The 16,912-nt window shown below is 45.0% G+C and overlaps 1 protein-coding gene across 1 annotated transcript in view; it reads right to left on the bottom strand.

Annotated features, from left to right (window-relative positions):
- Positions 1 to 13,728, bottom strand: part of Ets1 (ETS proto-oncogene 1, transcription factor) — a 121,451-nt gene extending 107,723 nt beyond the window's left edge. Inside the window, exons 1-2 of the mRNA XM_057768246.1 lie at positions 13,655 to 13,728; positions 30 to 112 (exon numbers count right to left, since the gene is read on the bottom strand). Coding sequence (XP_057624229.1) covers positions 30 to 98 — 69 coding nt within the window. The 5' untranslated portion in view covers positions 99 to 112; positions 13,655 to 13,728. The remainder of the gene's footprint in view (positions 1 to 29; positions 113 to 13,654) is intronic.
- Between the last annotated feature and the right edge of the window lie 3,184 nt (positions 13,729 to 16,912).

Raw genomic sequence — 16,912 nt, 5'->3', positions numbered from 1 at the left:
AAGGAGGCGGGGAAGAGCTCATCACTCACCAGCATTGCAGGACGTGAGGTGGAGAATGTGGTGGTGCTGCCCACGGCGGAATCCACATAGTAGCTCATTCTGTGCTCCACACCTGTGCAGAAGAAAAGATTGAATGAACCTCTGGCTATGCATGGGCGTAGGGACATTAACCCCCGCAAGGCATCCAAATCTTAGATCCCAGCATCTCCCCCAGGAGCCAACTTGTTCGCTTCTTTGTGAGGCTGAAAAGTAAACAAGATTCAGAAGGACAGGGTGGGACAGACCCTAGCCGCAATCAGCCAGCATGGGTCACAGATCATATCTGTGTGCTGCAGAGAGTGACAGGGTCTTTTTAAAAAAAGATCCCTTTGACTGGATTTCTGGACAGGAACCAAGTCTTGTGTGTCTTTTAAAATAAGATCTCCCTGAATGTTTCACATGTCCCCAACTCCACCCAGATCTGGCACACAGCAGGAATTCCATATGGAGTAAATAAATTATTGATAGAAGCATTTACAGAGGCTGCATTAGAGAACAGAAAAGGAAAATGCTTCCACAAGGAGCCTCCAGCCCCAGGCACAGAGACAGGCAGAAGCTCATAAAACAGGCTGGACAAATTTATTTGATATCAAGAGAAGGGCTAGAAAAATCCTTCTTGCTGAGAGCTATTATCTGCATTGGAGGCCTGAATGAGAAGAATGTTCTGGAATGTTCTAACTTAGAGGGATTTTTCCAACGAGCTGCCGGTCATCAAGAAAATCATTGATATATCAAACATTTCTGTTGAGTTGAGTGCTCTCCAGAGTGCAAAAGTTCACGCACTTTCATAAATTCAATACTACACATGAAAATATGCCTCTCTTGAATGATTGAGAAGATTACATTCCGAGGCCTATCGTTCAGAGGCCAAATTCCTATTGTTGGGAAGTGACATTTCATCCTAGCTGCTCTCCAGTTCCTGTCTGCCCTTGCCCCTTCATTCCTGTGTATGCTCAAATCAATCAACCTATTTCAAGAAAACACAGAAAGTTCAGAGATGGCTTTTATGTTCAATCGCAATTCCAATTCACTCTCTTAATAGTGCCTAATAGGCAACGCATACCCACTTTCACAGATATTGGAGTCCGAACTTGGCAATATGCAATTCTGCTCGCCAATGGCTTGACCAACCGAGCCACAGCATCCGTTGGGTGAGAAATTTGAGCTTATAAGGCAGAACTTAACCTAGAGCTGTGGGATTTTGTTTTGAAGTCATATACCTTATTGAGATGTCTTCCCTCCTCTTCCTTCCCATCCCTAGGCCCCAGCAATGCCTGGGGCAAGTGAAAGAGCTAGTCCTGTGCTCATAAAAGCCTGAGAGCTCTCCGTGACCCCAGCAGCTGCAGCCCTCCGGAGAGCAGTCCCTGCACCAGCAAAAGAGAGTCAACTCTGTTAGCGCAGGTGTGGGTTAGCCAGCCCTGAGGCTGTGAGAATGGGGGCGCTCTCCCCACCTCACATCTGTCTTGTGGTGGCATGGGTTGGGGGAATGAATCCCTCCGGCCTGCCCATCAAGGCCTGAGGAGGTGTGAGAGCTGCCCCTGTGGTCATAAGAGTGGGAGAACTAGCCCTGACCCCCCACCAGCGGCAACACTTAGAAGAGCAGGCCCTACACCTCACCAGGGCAGCAGAGGAGAGCCAGCCCTGTGGGAGCAGGTGTGAGTGAGTCAGCCCTGAAGTCTTGAGCACGGGAGAGCTGTCCCCATTTCTCATCTGGCTGACCAACCCTATAGCTGCCCAGGCCCAGATCCAGTGTGATGGCTTGGCCCGCCCCATCATCCCCGTCATCTGTGTTGTGCTGGAGCACCTGACCTGCGGACCCAATGCTGCAGAATCTCCACAACACAGGGCAACAACAGAATATTCAGGAAGGGGGGTCTAGCGAGGGCCCAGCGTTGAGAGGGCAGTAGGAACCAGAGGCCTCTCACCAGACCACTGACTCTGCAATGAATACCTGGGAGTAAAGACACAAGGACAAAGGGGTTCACGGCGTGACTCACTGTGTCACACCACAGTTTCCATGACGAGTTTTTTTTTAAGTTTTTCCCTTTTTAATTTTTATTTCCTATTTTTGTCTTAATTTTTTTTTATTTGGGGAGTATGCAGTGGCAGAGAACGAATGCGAAAGGTGGGGAAATGAATGGGATCAAGATGCATGATGTAAAAGACACCGAAAAATAAGCTAATTAATAAATTTAAAAAGATGTCCTACCTCCTCAAAATACAAAATAATCCAAATAACATTAGCCAAAACCAAAGAAACAAACAAAAATCAGTCTGTTAAAAATAAGTTAAGTAAGAGTTCTAGGTCGCTGGGTTAGGCACGCTACGTAAGAGTTCATCCTTGTTTCCGCTGCAGCTGATGGACCCAGGAAGAGCTCCTCAGAAGAGACGCTGAATGACTGAAAAAGATCCAGGATGGCCGTTCCAAAGACATTGTTTTTACCTGTCTGTCACCTCTGGCCCATTCAGTGCTTTTCCTAAAATTAGTGAGCAGCTCCATGTCAGACTGAGAATCAGATACAGACAACATGGATCCCCATGGGCCTGTCCCAACCTGGTGTGGGATGATAGTGTCCAGATACTGGACGGCCACTCCCTCTCTGAAGCATTCCCTCTTGTTGGTTTTTGTTTTTGTTTTCATCTGAAAATTAACATTAAAGCTCTTAACAAAGCACCTTCAAAACGTACAGATCTCTACAGGGATGAGACCCAAAAACTGCATTGACCATGCCACACGGCAAAGGGCTTATCACGATGAAAGTCCCTGAAGAAAAGCCGGCCAACCCTCCAGGGTCCTGCAGGATGACTTGTACCTTTGTACTGGAAACATCCAGGAATGAAGAAATGCTACTTCACGGGAGCCATTCGACCTTCTGGTGTCCCTGCAGGCCTATCCTCCCTCTCATAGCTCTACGGCAGGCTCTATTAGGAATCTATTTATTCCTTCAATAGTTACTCTATGCCTCCTATGAAGCAATGTGCTGGGCCCTTGAGACACGCTAGTAAACAAATACAGATTCCTGACCTCCTGGCCCCTGGCTTCTAACAGGGAGCAGAGGGCTGAGAAAGGCAGAGGCTGGAGCCTGTGGCTTCAGAAGTGGAGAAGACAAATTCACATGTAACTCTATCATAGTGTGATCGGTAGTTTGCCAAAAAAATACGGAAAATATAAGCAGTGGTTGGTTCTGTGGGGCACATGGAATAGGGAGTCATGGACGACCGCAGAGGGAGATGCCACCGCGCGATCCTGTGAATCAGTTAGACTCCCTCAGCAGCAATGGGCCGCCACCCTTCTGAATGTCCAGTTTACTTCCACATTCACAAGAGAAAGAACTTTGCAAACTGGCAGCCCTGTGCCAGAGCCCAGCTCCAAGACAACAAGAGATTCTGTCTGCCAGCCAGACAGCACTCCCCTTCATAGCAACACACTTGGAACAAGGACCAGTGGAAACATGTTTTCTCTTCCAGTGGACGGAGGGAGGGAGGGAACCTCTGGCGGAACATCTGCTGCGTTCTGTGCTGGACCATCCTCTCCACAGCATGAATGACACTTCCCTTGGGGAAAAGCCCTTTGCCCAGGGAGGAAACTAGAAAGAAGGAGTTGCCAGGGATCTCAAGGGCTCTCATCGCAGGAAATAACTCTGAGACAGAAAGCGATTGCTGCTTTATTATTTTTTTGGAGAAAGAAAAAAAGAACCTGCCCCTTTTCCAGCTTGTAGATTGTGACAGAGAACAGCTGCTGGAGACCTAACCCTTTCTGAAGATTCAAAAGGGGTGTGTGTGTGTGTGTGTATGTGTGTCTGTGTGTCTGTGGGTGTGTGAGTTCTTTCCCCCCTTGGCTTTTTGGCCAACAGGAACTCCCTCCCACATGACAACTTCTTGAACATCAACCGGACTTGAACATTTTGTCTTGGTTTTGCACATGTGTATTACCTAAATAGAAAACAACTGTGTGATTTTAAGCCTTACTGTGCAGCTGAGAAGCAGCCCTGAGCCTTGTCTCGGTGCAGGGGTGATGGGAATGTATGGGAACAGTAGGCCATGCACAGCTAAATTCATTTTTCCTCAACAGAACTAGATAGCATTGAGTAATCAGCAGAACGGGTGCTTCCAAAGTGAGACTGCTAAGCCATTCTCCCAACCTTCCATCCCCCACAGAGCCCTGCTGTAGCCTCCAAAGCCTTCCACTGCCTACCTCAGTTTCCCCTTCTGCTGCACTTCTTCCGTCGCCATGTTTCTGGAAAAGCCCTCTGTCCTCCGGTTATTCCAGAACTGTGAGTCCCACATCTCCTGAGGCCTCCAGGTCTGTGTCAGACCCTGTGCCCCCACCCCTCACTCAGCCACTCTTCACCCCAGCAGGAGCGAGCTACTCCCTTCCGACAGTCACCAGCGTGTTATCTTCCTATTGTCTGCACTTATCGCTGGGCTCCACCAACATCTGTTTCTATTTATCTCCCCCGCTCCTTCCTGAACCGGTTGAAGGTAGGCATGATGCCTTTTTTTTTTCATTTTGCATGACAGAAAATCAAATGTTTTTAAATCCATGACTGAGTAGGTGGCTGGGCGGGTGGGTGGGTAAACAATTCTCTGCCTAAGAATGAAAGAGATGGGTCAGATGTGATTGCACCTGTTTTATAAATTGGAGGCTCTGCATAGACCAGAAATGAGTGTGCCCCATGTCCATCTCTAAGCAAAATCTGTTTCGCTATGGTCACATCACTATTTCAAGTCACCATATGGAAGAAACCTATTCCCAGTGTCCTATGCAAGCAACGCACCTCTGCACTCAGCCTTTCTTCCCTCTCAGGCTCTACCTCACTAGAATTCAAGCTCCCCAGAGCAGAACTTAATCTCTCCCTGGGTTCCTGCAGAGTCTTGCCACGTGACTGACATGCAAATAAATGCTGCGGATTAGAGAAAACCTGCACACAGCCTTTGGTTCCTGTTAATCCCTTTTAGATGAGGAGGAAGTCCAGACCACCCTGTCCGCTGCCCAGTTAGAGTTGGCCCTAGGGCTTCTTCCTTTCCCTTTGCATCTCTGCCTTCTTCATCCTGGAGCCTAGGGAGCAGGTAAGCTCTCGGTAGAGGAAACCAGCCAACAGTTTGGCCTATGGAAATGTCCAGTGCTCTCCTTGAAAACTAGCTTTTCATTCACTCCGAGAGAGTTTTTTTGTCTTTGCAAAGTATGTGGCTTTTTCGACTTCCACCTGGTCCAGGAGCCTTGGAACCCTGCCAGGACCTGCAAGCCCACACCCCTTCTCACCTAGGTCCAGTGCCAGTGAAACACAAAGCCAAGAGATTAGCAGGCAACAGAGATGAGTGTGGGCAAAGGAAGAGAAGAATGGGAACTCTGAAAAGATAAGTCTTGGTCAGGGCTGAATCCAGTTCACACAACTCTGTCCTGCTTGATTCCATCAGTGGGCAATGAGACATCAGTCAAGGACCTTTCATTTAAACGATCTGCCCGTAAAGGAAACCTATGCCTTTAAACAAATGTCCTAATAAACCACACGTGATTATTTTTTTCTACATCCCAGGTATAGTGGTATGCACTTACGATTCTGGCGCTCAGAAGAGGGAGGCAGGAACATGAGTTCATGGCCATCATGGGCTACAGAGTGAACGAATATTTCAAAGCAAATAAAAAAAATCTCTCCAAATGGTTAACGTGATGGCATGCATTTATTGCAAATGTTTTTAAAAACCCGCACATTCTGAAATCAGTCTTCTTTAACATATTTTAAATTCACAATAGAAAAATCTTAAAATTGGTGACTTTTTTAAAAAGATTTTTTTTTTCTGAATGCCGGACTATTTTGCCATTTCTGAATGCTAAATACTTTGACTTTTGAAAACCAGAATTTAAAAGATGTCTTTTGTTCTCATTATGTATGTGTAGAAATCAACTGCCATTTTTATGTTTGTTTGACAAGGGGCCTCTTTTGAACTGCTCTGTGTTTTCTTCATCAACAAATAAGTACCTAAATGTAGGAAAAATAACTCAACTGGTAAAACAAACAAAACCTGCAGTCCCACCATCCAGTCACCTCCATGCTATAGTCTTAATTTGCTGTTCTAATCAGCTTTTCTCAATGATATTTGGCACAATGCTGTGGGCATTTTTCTGTCCGGAAGTGTTACTCTATCTCCTGAAGTTTAAGACTGTAAATACTTACAAATATTCTGCATTCCATAATATATAATTAGCCACAACTGTATTGTTACTGCCAAAATATCATTTTTTAAAGACTGGGTCTTTTTGTATAGTTCAGACTGGCCAGGAGCTTCTATGCAGCCCAGGCTAGCCAATATTGACAAGAAAAAGAAGTCTTATACATGTTCAAAATGGTGCAATTTTTTTCGTGAATATTCTCCATGTTTAGCTAGTTGGATGAAAACAGAGGTCTGACTATGCCATATAAACATGTCCTGAGCTCTGTGGTCACCCTGATTGTCCTCTTATAATTGACACTAAAATGGGAAAAAGCATGGTGCCCCACCACCTTCCCTCCTAGAGTCCAGAGTTGCCTGAGAGACCATGCCAGTCATGGTACCTGCTTGCTGACTCGGCCAAGGAATGTGCCAGAACATACCCAGAAGGACACAGATCTCTTAGGACAAAACTTTGTCATTATGTGTTATGGAAGGTGTCCACTTGTAACAGTGAACTTGGGCTTCCTAAATACAACAGAGAAGGGATCGATCATAAGAATACAATCAACGGATAGTTTAAAATGTTATCTACAACTAATGCAATGTTTGTCACCAATCTACCTAATGTACCACACTATTTTGTCTGTCTTCCTCCATCATATCCCAGTTCCCACACATGGCTCATGGCATTTCTCCAGTCTGTTTGGAAGGTATCTTCTTCTTCTGCTAGTGTAACAAAGCTACAAAGGAAATGCTTTAAGAGAGCTCATATTAAATAATGGAGCATTCCTTACCATGCTCTTAGGAAACGTTGCTGTAAAGCAGCAGTTTCTTAACCTGTGGGTTACGACTCCTTTAAAGAGTCAGATGACCTTTGCGCAGGGGTCAACTAAGACCATCAAAAAACACAGATATCTACATTATGATTCACAACAGTAGCAAAATGATAGTTATGAAGTAGCAACAAAAATACGTTCATGGTTGGGGGTTACCACAACTTGAGGAACTGTGTTAAAGGGTGGCAGCCTTCGGAAAGCTGGGACCACTGAGAGACAGACTGAATGTGAATGAATGGTTAGAACTGAGGGCAGTCCTTCTGCCTCACTAAGACAGAAGGAGCCTCACTCTCTTCAGTATGGACTGCAGGCTCCCAGTGGTAAGTATCCTTTAAATGGTGGCACTGGCCGATAAAGGCCATGCTCTGACTTCTGCGTGTTGCCCGCTCCGTCAGCAGTCACCCACTCCTTTACAAAGTTCTGAGGCAGCAATGATGACCTCGTAATCAGCGTGTCTTCTTTCTCTCCAGCTTCACTGGCGACTGTCCCTAGACCCTTCTTAAATAAAATGACGCGTGCCCACCTCTTATTCTTCTGCCTCTGACATTTCTAATTAAGCCTAGCATTGTCAAGTCCTACATGAATGTGTATGACCAATCCTCCTTATGATACTAAAATGAGCTCATGCCATTATGACTTTATAAGAATATAGTCTTTTGCTCTTCCTGGGGACATAGGTCACTGATGTCTTCTAGAGAGGGCTAAAAGATGGCTGAAGAGAGCTGGGGAGATATCTCAGTGGTTAAGAGTTAATACACGTGCCACAGAGGACCTGTGTTCAGCACCTACTTTGGGCACCTCACAACCTCCTGCCTTTCATCCCCAAGGAGTCTGAGGCCCTCCACTATCCTCTGCAGGCAGCTGCCTCTCTCACACTCATAAATATACAGTTTAAAAAGAAAGTACCTTTAACAACGATTTTACTCTAGTATATTATAGAGCTAGGAAATAAGGATTTCCTAGCTTCATAGATGACTTTGTCTTTCATCCTGGAGAGAAAAAGCCCTTAGCCATCACGCTGTCAGAATGAACAGTCAAGAACAGACACAAAGGTTCTGCTGAGCTCTGATAGCCTCCAAACTCAACTAGGACAGTGACAACTGTCGTCGCTGAAACACATCAGAAACTGACAATCTACACCTTCGAGTCGCGCAGTTAGCACATAGGGCATGTCATAAGGACCAACCTCGGTGGTAAGAAAAGCGCACTGATGATATTGTTCTTCCATCCCATGAAGGACCCTGAAAAGCAACAATCGAACACAATAGGCCTTCAGATGCACTGCAGCACTGTGACCAAGTTAGGGGCTGACAGCTGATTAAACTAAGACCGTTTTAGACTTCAAGCATGGAAATCAAAAAGAGGAATGAATCTAGAAGAATAATGTTAAACCCTTCTTCTTCTCAACAAGGGATGTCTTAGAGGTCAGGGTCAAACAAATCCTTGGCCGAGCCAAACCCAAAGAAGAATTGTAAGACAAAATGTCAACTCTTCCTCAATGCTTGCTGCTAAAGAAATTCTTCAAGACCCTGGAATCTTAAGTAATTTCTTTTTAACCCATAGCATGTGGCCTGCATTTGCAATCTAGAATTTAAATCGGGTTCTTGCTCGTGGTCAGAAGACCTCAACAAACAAGAGAGGTCATAAATAGGAAGACGGGGAAGGACAGGGGACTGGATAGTTTTAAAACGGAATTGAAAGACACCAGCCGACATGGATCTCTCAAATCTGGCAAGCAACTTCTTGGACTATGTCTAATTGTGATTTGCATGGTGGGGTTTTATTTGTTTTATTGCCCAAATTCTAAGGTTCCAATTTCCCAGTGTAATGCTAAACAGCTTGCTGGCGCTCTATGACTAAGAGAGGTTTCGCAGAGCCAGTGAATTTTGGACTTGGAAAGAAAAATGAATCAAATCATCTCATTTCAATAAACTAAGGCCAAAGAACTGAGGTGTCAAGAGCTTTGGAGCTACAGACTGTGGGTGGACTTGGCTCTCCATGCTGCGTGTGCCATCGTGACAGGACTTTTTAACCTAGCCGTCTGAGTTTCTTCAACTATAAAATGAAGATAAGGATACAACCCTTTGAATTGCTGAGGAGGGATATACAAAAGGAAAATATTTAGCTGCATTCTTATAATACTTAAAATGGTCAATAAATTATTTTATTGCTATGTCATCAGCAGTACCTGGCATTTACTGTTCGTAAGAAAGATGAGTTTTAGTATAATTATTATATTAGTACTACTTTTACAGATTGAGGTAGCAGAGGTTACTTATTTAAAGTAGATGTAGTGGTGCATATCTTTAATCCCAGAATGCAGAGGCAGGCAGATCTCTGTGAGTTTCAGGCAAGTCACTGAGCACTGAGACCTTGTTTGGAGAAAAAAAAAAAAGGAAGGCGATAAAGAAAGAGGGGGAGTAGAGACCTAGAACCTCATCATCTAAATCTAAATAAATTAAATGACATTTAAGTCATCCAAAAACTTAATCCCATTTAGGATCACAGACTGAATATCCTTAGTCAAGAAGTTTTGCATGAGGAAAGAGCTACAGTTTCCCCAGAGTGCTAGGCACAGGGCACCATTGTTATGCATACAACCAAGAAGCAAGCATATTCTTACAGCTCAACAGAGCTTGTGGAAAGACCATAGCTGCTGTCACACAAACACGCAAACCATGAACTACTGCAGCCGCTTCCTGAGTTGAATGTGTGTGTGTGTGTAGTAACACTTATACTAACTAGTATCAACACAGGAAAGCTAGTTGGCTGCTCTGGAAAGCATTGCAAAGGTACCTGTTTCTCTGGACTTCCATTTTTGTAGCTGTTGCTTTTGATTTGAGGCCGGGGCACCTAAACTACGAAGTGCACATGAACTGAATCGCACAGTTCTGGTTACAAAGCAGCTCCAGGCTCTACCACAGCCATGTGAAGATGATGCTACCGGTCTCAGGACCTCACTCAGTATCACTGCAGGACTCACCTGAGTACCCTTTGGAGCATGTCTACTAAGATGGGTACTTAGGAAGCAGAGTCACCTGGGCAATAGAAGCAAAGACTTCTGCTGAGAGTAAGCACAAGGCTGCACACCATAGGTGCAAGGCACACCTGGCCAGAAAGAAATGCACAAGAGAGGGGCTGAGTCTCCTCGCCAAATGATGGCCAAGGCCTCAGTCTGCCCAAGAAACAGGATAGTTCTTTAGCCTCTGATAACCTCAAGAAACTGAAGCCCTCAGGATTCCAGGACAGGGAATGTAGGAAGATCTTCCTATAGGGGACCAGAATGGCAACAGACCCCTCCACACTAACAGGAGTCCTTTAAAGACCCAGAGGCACTGAAAGATGATTTTGAAGACTGACTTGTCCCGATTGTTAAGACTCACAGACTTTTAAAAGCTCTTTGAACTGTTTTTGCACTTTCTTGCTTCTAGATTTATTTTTTTTAAAAAGTCAACAAAATAGAAAATCATATTTCCCCATGAAGGGTAGACTCCTGGTTGGCACTGAAAATTACCTGCCTTACTCCCACAAAGAAGTGATGGCCCAGCTTCCCCTGGAGGTTTAGGAACCACACCTACACCATGGGGCCATCAAATTCACAATTTTCTGCTATAAGGAGGAAAAACATGATCTCAAACATCCTTCCCTCTCCCCAACTCTGCTGGAGACACTGTTTTGTTTGGTGTCTCTAGAATTCAGAAAACATTCGTAGACTGTGTCACACCACTTAAAATTGTATTGTCTTTTATTTTCAACTTTTCCCAGCAAAATATTGCTTTCTAAAATAAATTATATAAAATTGAAAGTATGTTCATGGATATATTCTGCAGTCCTCTCTAAACAAGGCAGGACACAGAGCAGAAGCAAGGCGCAGAGACCATGCTGGGATGGATGGCTCACTCAGGCATTCCAGACCTGCAGTTTTCTCCAGAGTCAGTGTCTTCTCAGCAAGGGGTAATTAATTTACAAATTCATCTTTGGAAAATAGGCCTGATCCCCAATACCCTCCCAGATATCTTGCAAAACCCTTGCGGCTTTTGTGTATCTTGGAGTTTCTGCTTCCTGTGATTGGAGACCCAGCCCTGGGTTCTCATTTCCTTGATTCTGATCTGGTCCCATCAAGAGCTCACCCCGGTGATTTAAAGGAAGAGGCCCATGTAGAGCACCTCAAATCCAATTGCACCCCACTAGGTGAACTAAAGCTCCTCCAATGAAGGAGTTGTTAAAAGGAGTCCTGTGAAGCTACAGTCTCAGTAGAGTTAAGGAGGCCAAGGAGGATCTCACACAGGAGTTTCCCCGGGATTAAAGAAACAATTGTTGCCTTAAATGCCATTAAATTGATGCTTCAAATATTAGTGTCACTCATATACTAAATGCTTTAAAATTCCCATGAAGCAGAAATAGGGAGGCAAGAAGGAGGGGACAGAAGGGGGCGGACGAAGGAAGGGAGGGAGCAAGCACCAACTTTTGGCACATACCCATCTCTTCTGCTACTTGATGTGAGCCCCTGAGGAATTAAACAGGCAATTAGAAAATGATCATTGCCAGGGACTGTGTGTCTGTTCACCAAGAAATAAAGTTACAAGATCCACACCTAAAAAGAAGACAGGAAAAGCACAAGGGTGTTGGTGTTGTGATGTATTCCCTAAGGAAAGGAAGAAGGCGATGAGGCTGGCTACATTTCTTTATAGAAATGTATGAAACTGTCTATTACTTAAAAAAATTTTTTTCATCAGGTTCAGCAGAACCATAGTTAAGGGTGAGAAATTTGCCCACACACTGAGGCTGTCTGTGATCACAGGCAGAAATCTGTGCCCAGGACCTGTCCCCACCACATCTGTTTGCCTTAGTCCAGCCTTCCCCTTGGAACCTGTACCCACATACCCAATGTCTTCCAATATTTCATCAAACTACTCTGACCCTGTTGGCTCTTTTATTTTCAAAGATCTATACTCCTTACTTATAGACTGCCCTCTTTGTAAGCTAGGTGGGGCATCAGTAATCACTTGCATTTTAAAGGCAATAAAGCAGGCTATGTTCATTCAGTAACCTCTCCTCCGTTACAAACGCTGCCTAGCATGGGATCCAAGCACTTACCCGCTTAACTCCTTCCAAATTTCAGCTCTGACCCTCCTGGTCTTTGAACTCTATCATTCTTAGGAATTTGAATAGGCAATTGGAAGTCTGGACTCAGAAAAGACTCCAAGGTCACCCTGCCAGATGCTAGGGGATTGCCCCACTCTGCTCTAGGCTCCCTGGCACCTCTGGCAACCAGCACCTGGGTGTAAGGTGCCCTGTGAAACGAAGAGCCCCTTGGTAATCAGACACGCGTTTCGAGTCCCCAGCAGCAGCTCCAAGACAGAAGATGCGGCGTGGCTGCTGCCTGCAGTTTGTTATTCCACTACCGATTGGTAAGTATAGAAGCTGTGGAAAAGCAAAGCGGTGCGTTTCCTCTAATATTAATATTAATAGCTAGAATAGTTAACACATGAAAAGACCTTTTCATCTTCAAAGTACTTCTCGCGAATTAACCCCTTACAGCTCTCTCTGGCCTGGGTTCTGGGAACAGCAGGTAAAAGAGGAATAGAGACCACCCAGCCCGCCCTGCGTGATCCGGAGCCTGCCAAACCAAAGGGGTTTCTCGCTAGATTAAAAAGGTGTTGAAGTAATCCAGACCCCAGTTGATGAAAGAGTTAAAAGTGTCAGTAATTTTACAAATCAAACGGAGCGGCCAGAGGTACTTTTCGGGATCTGAATTTCCTGTTGTTTCCCACCCAGTTCCGTGCCGCAATACAAAGTCAGAAGGAAAATAGCTTTGCGATGAAACCAAAAAAAAAAGGGGGGGAGGGGGAGCTTTACAATGGAATATCATGATCTCGCGCCACCCAGATCTTTGGACAGTCCCCTCGCAGCAAAGTCTGCTTTGAAAGGTTATAGCAGACATTCTTAGAGTAACAAGAAGACACTTGGAAAGTGGAATTGCTGTCCCAACTCCAGCCTCCCTCAGTAGCTGAGGCCCAAGCCCCCAGTGCAAGGAAGAAGACCCCTCTAACCTGCAGACACCCCTAAAACTACCGACCTACAGGGTCTGCAAGAATTGTTGGGCTTTTGCAGGACGTAAGTCACAAGGTAGAAGAAATGACCCAATAGGCTGGCTTGCCTTCAGAAGGTCCTAATGGAGAGCGATTTACCCCCCCCCCCCCCTTCCCCGTGAAAGTCATTCATTAGATCGCTGGGCAGGAAAGGCAAAACAGTAGACTTTCACCAAGAAGGAAAAAATAAAAGCACGTTTCTAAGTGCAGTTTTATTTCTCCGGAAGGGTCTGCAAAGGACGTTCACGTTTGTGAAGTGTCATTTGCAAGTATTTACAACGTGAGTGGTTTTGCCTTTGGGGGCGGGGGTGACAAGAGTCTTGATTTTGAGCTTGTCTAATGAGGTTGGGAAGTAATTTTGAAAAATATTCTTAAACAATGGAGTAGGTAAATAGGGAAAGAGGTTTTTAAGAAAGGAAGAGAAACCTGTTGTTTCTTAAAACTTTCCCAATTTACCCTTTAATTCATAAAATATAGGGGGAGGAGAGGAAAAATGGGATGAAAGTTTTCAACCGAAACTCAGCCCTCACTTACGACTTTGCCAGAGAGATGGGCGAGGAATGAAGCAAGCTTCTCTGAAGGTCCGTGGGCTCTTTCCAGCTACTACCTGCGGGAATCCTCCGCTCCGGGGCTAAAGAGGATGCAGAGACCATAATGCTCCTAATAGAGCTGCCTCCTGAAACTGGAGGTGTGGTCAAGCGAGGGAAGCAGAAGAGGCGGTCTCCAGGCAGCCTCTGGCACTAGGGCAGCAGTCAAAAGCCCAGCAAATAGTGTCCCTGTCTGTGGCAGCACCAAATAGCACATGATTAATTTTATCCTTCAAGTGATACCTCAAATAAATACAACTGAGCCAGGGGCAGAGTTGGTAGGAAGGTGAACCAAGGAGAGCAAGCTAGTTACTTGGGGTGTTCTACTAGACACGTGACTATTTCTATCCCATGTGGTTTGACTTTCTCAGTGGAATTGTGTTCACCTATCCGTGAGTCAGGGGAGGGGTGGGTTGGGAAATGTCTCCAGTCTCTTATTGTCTCAGGGGAATGTCTCCTGCCTCTCACTCACCTGGACTTAGGTTTCTTGTTGTTCTTTATTAAGCCGATGTGTGAAGTGTGCATGGTTCACACTGGGTGTGTGCTGATAACCACGTGTGTACACTGTGAACATCACAGTGCATCCCTTCACAAAAATCAGATGATTTGGGTCCATATCATGCCAGATGATCTCACCAGCCTCCACTCTCTAACCGGGTTTGATAGAAATGTAGTCACATTGCCCTGACTGTATGTGGAAGGGAGGTGGCCAAACAGGAAGCTGGAGTTTCTGAAAAATAATGCTAAAGTGTCTCTCCACCTAATCCTGGTTGCATGCGACCTTTGCCACAGAAGAGCATTGGTGGCGCTGATGACTTTGGTGATGCCTGCCATAGGTGAGAATTCATAATGGCCCTGGTGGTTTCAGGTGATGCCTAACATCACCTAAGATGAGCATTGGTGATGCTAATGGCCTCGGGTGATTTCTGGCATAGGTAAGCATTGGCGGATTTGATTTCTCTATGATGTAGGGATTAAAAGGCAGAAATATTAACATGTATCATTTTGAGAAAATAAAAGCAACACGGAAGCCTAGAAGCCACCCTAGATAAACACACACAGCATCTTTTCTTCCCTTTTCATTCACAGGGATGATGATAAGACTGTCACAGAGAAATCTCATTTCTGTGAATAGAGAAATGTTGGGAAAGTCTTTATCTGCCTACAATTTCAAGACTTTGACTCTAAGATTCCATTTATATTGAGTAATGGATGAATCAAGATTGCACAATTGCTTCCTTTCCTTCTTAATGGAGACACAAATACTCCACTTGGAAGTCCACAAAGACCTTCAGCGTCATTCAGAAAACCGTCGTGTTTATCCTTCATCGTACGTGTTAGTGGCGCAGTTCCTATAAGCTTGTGGCTAAAACAGTATTTAACGCTCCTGCGCCTCTCCTGTGTATTAACAGGACTTGGATGATAGCCATGCTTGGCTATTGGCTCAGGCAGTTTAGTTTAATAAATGTCTTACACAGGGCACTGTTCTCAGGCCGAGGGATCTAACCAGATCGCATTGCTGTGAGAAGAGACAGGCACAAGCCAGTCATCTCCAGAGAGCGGAATGTCAGCGGTGAGAGAAGTCTGTGAAGCTAAACAACTTCAGCCTGTCAGTTAGTTCAGGTGTGCTGCCCAGCTTAAACGGTGCGTGGCCAATTAAATTCGTCACAAGTCTTTGCAATCATAACCACTATGTGTACAAGATAACTGGAAAAAATAGATGTCCATTTTTGTTCTTTCAATGTGTATGAGATAATTGAGAGACTTTTTGCCCTGCCCTTGTAGAATTCATATACAGTCACCTGTAGGACCTCAGGGCCATCCTCTTCTGCAACCTGTCACAGTACAGAGGAGAGGAGAAATCCAAATGGTAAAAGAGAAGCCATTGCTAGCACAAAGTGCCTAGCTTCTAGGCCCTAGAGAATGAATATTCAGGAAAGCAGAAAGTTTTATTTTCGACGGTATCTTCAGAAACACAGCACTGGATAGATATCTACATACAAAAGAAGTAGTGAAGCTAAATTCCTACCTCTGGAGAGTGGTTTCTGTGAAAGCAGAAAGGTCTGAGTTCAATCTCTACTACCCACAGATAAGTTGGGTGTGGCAACATGTGCCTGAAGTTTTAGTACTGGGGAGGTAGAAATAGAAAGGTCTAGCTGGTGCATCACATCTCATGAGCAAGCTCCGGGTTTGGGAAAACGCAGTCAGTAGTGTTAGATGGACAAACTCCAGGTTCAGAGAAATGCAGCCAGTAGAACTTCAGGGGCAGACTCCAGGTTCAGAGAAATGCAGCTAGTCTCAATGTGTGGACAAGCTCAGAGTTCAGAGAAATGCTGTTCCGATGGTCTTGAATCAAGAGTCTCCTGTGAATGAGCATGACTTGGAAAAAAGGAGAAAAAAAAAAAAAACCCAATTCCTTGGTACTGGTTCAGCCAGTTTAGTTTAGTAAGTGTCTGCGGCAGGCCCTCTTGTAGACACGAAAATGGAACAAGATCAAACTGGTGTGGGAAGTGAGGCACATAAGAAAGGGACATACATGTTTCAAAAAGAAATGAGGTGGAAAGTGATTGAGTAAGACATGTGACATCAGCCTCTGGCTTCCATACACACGAACGCTTACCCACACAGTCTTCTAAGACGTTGTGATAATAAAAGTTATGCCACAATAAAAAACAATTACTCTGTCTCAATTTGTATTAAATAAACCATAACGGGAATAAGTGCCGTGATCACAGATGGCCCACAGCAAAGACAAATAATCCTTCAGAAGAAGGGGTTATAAACTAAGGCTAGGGAGGTGGTGCAGTTGGTAGAGTGCTTGTCTAACACCTAGGACGTCCTGGGTTCAAACCCAGCCCTGCATACACTGGATGCAGTGGCTCACACCTGAAATCCAGAAGAGAGTATTGAATTATGGCAGGCAGCATGGTCTCTGCATTCCATAGAGGTGGCTCGCTGACAGAAAGCAACTTCAAGGAGACAAGCTTTAGCTCAGAATTCCAAGTGACAGTCCCACCCTGTGTAGAGAAGTCATAGCAAGAACTTGAAGCTTCTAGTCACATCACATCTGAAGACAAGAGTCCAAGACATGAGGGCATACATGTTTCTGCTCAGCTAGCCTTTTCATTCACACACATGAACCTGGGCCCAACCCATGAAATGGGCCACCCACATTCAAAAGAAGACATCTCCCCTCCATTCATCC

Source organism: Chionomys nivalis, chromosome 4 (genome assembly GCF_950005125.1).
Source record: "Chionomys nivalis chromosome 4, mChiNiv1.1, whole genome shotgun sequence".
In the NCBI taxonomy this organism is placed as follows: domain Eukaryota; kingdom Metazoa; phylum Chordata; class Mammalia; order Rodentia; family Cricetidae; genus Chionomys; species Chionomys nivalis.
The sequence above is the reverse complement of the archived record's forward strand: the minus strand, read 5'-3'. Positions and strand labels throughout refer to the sequence as shown.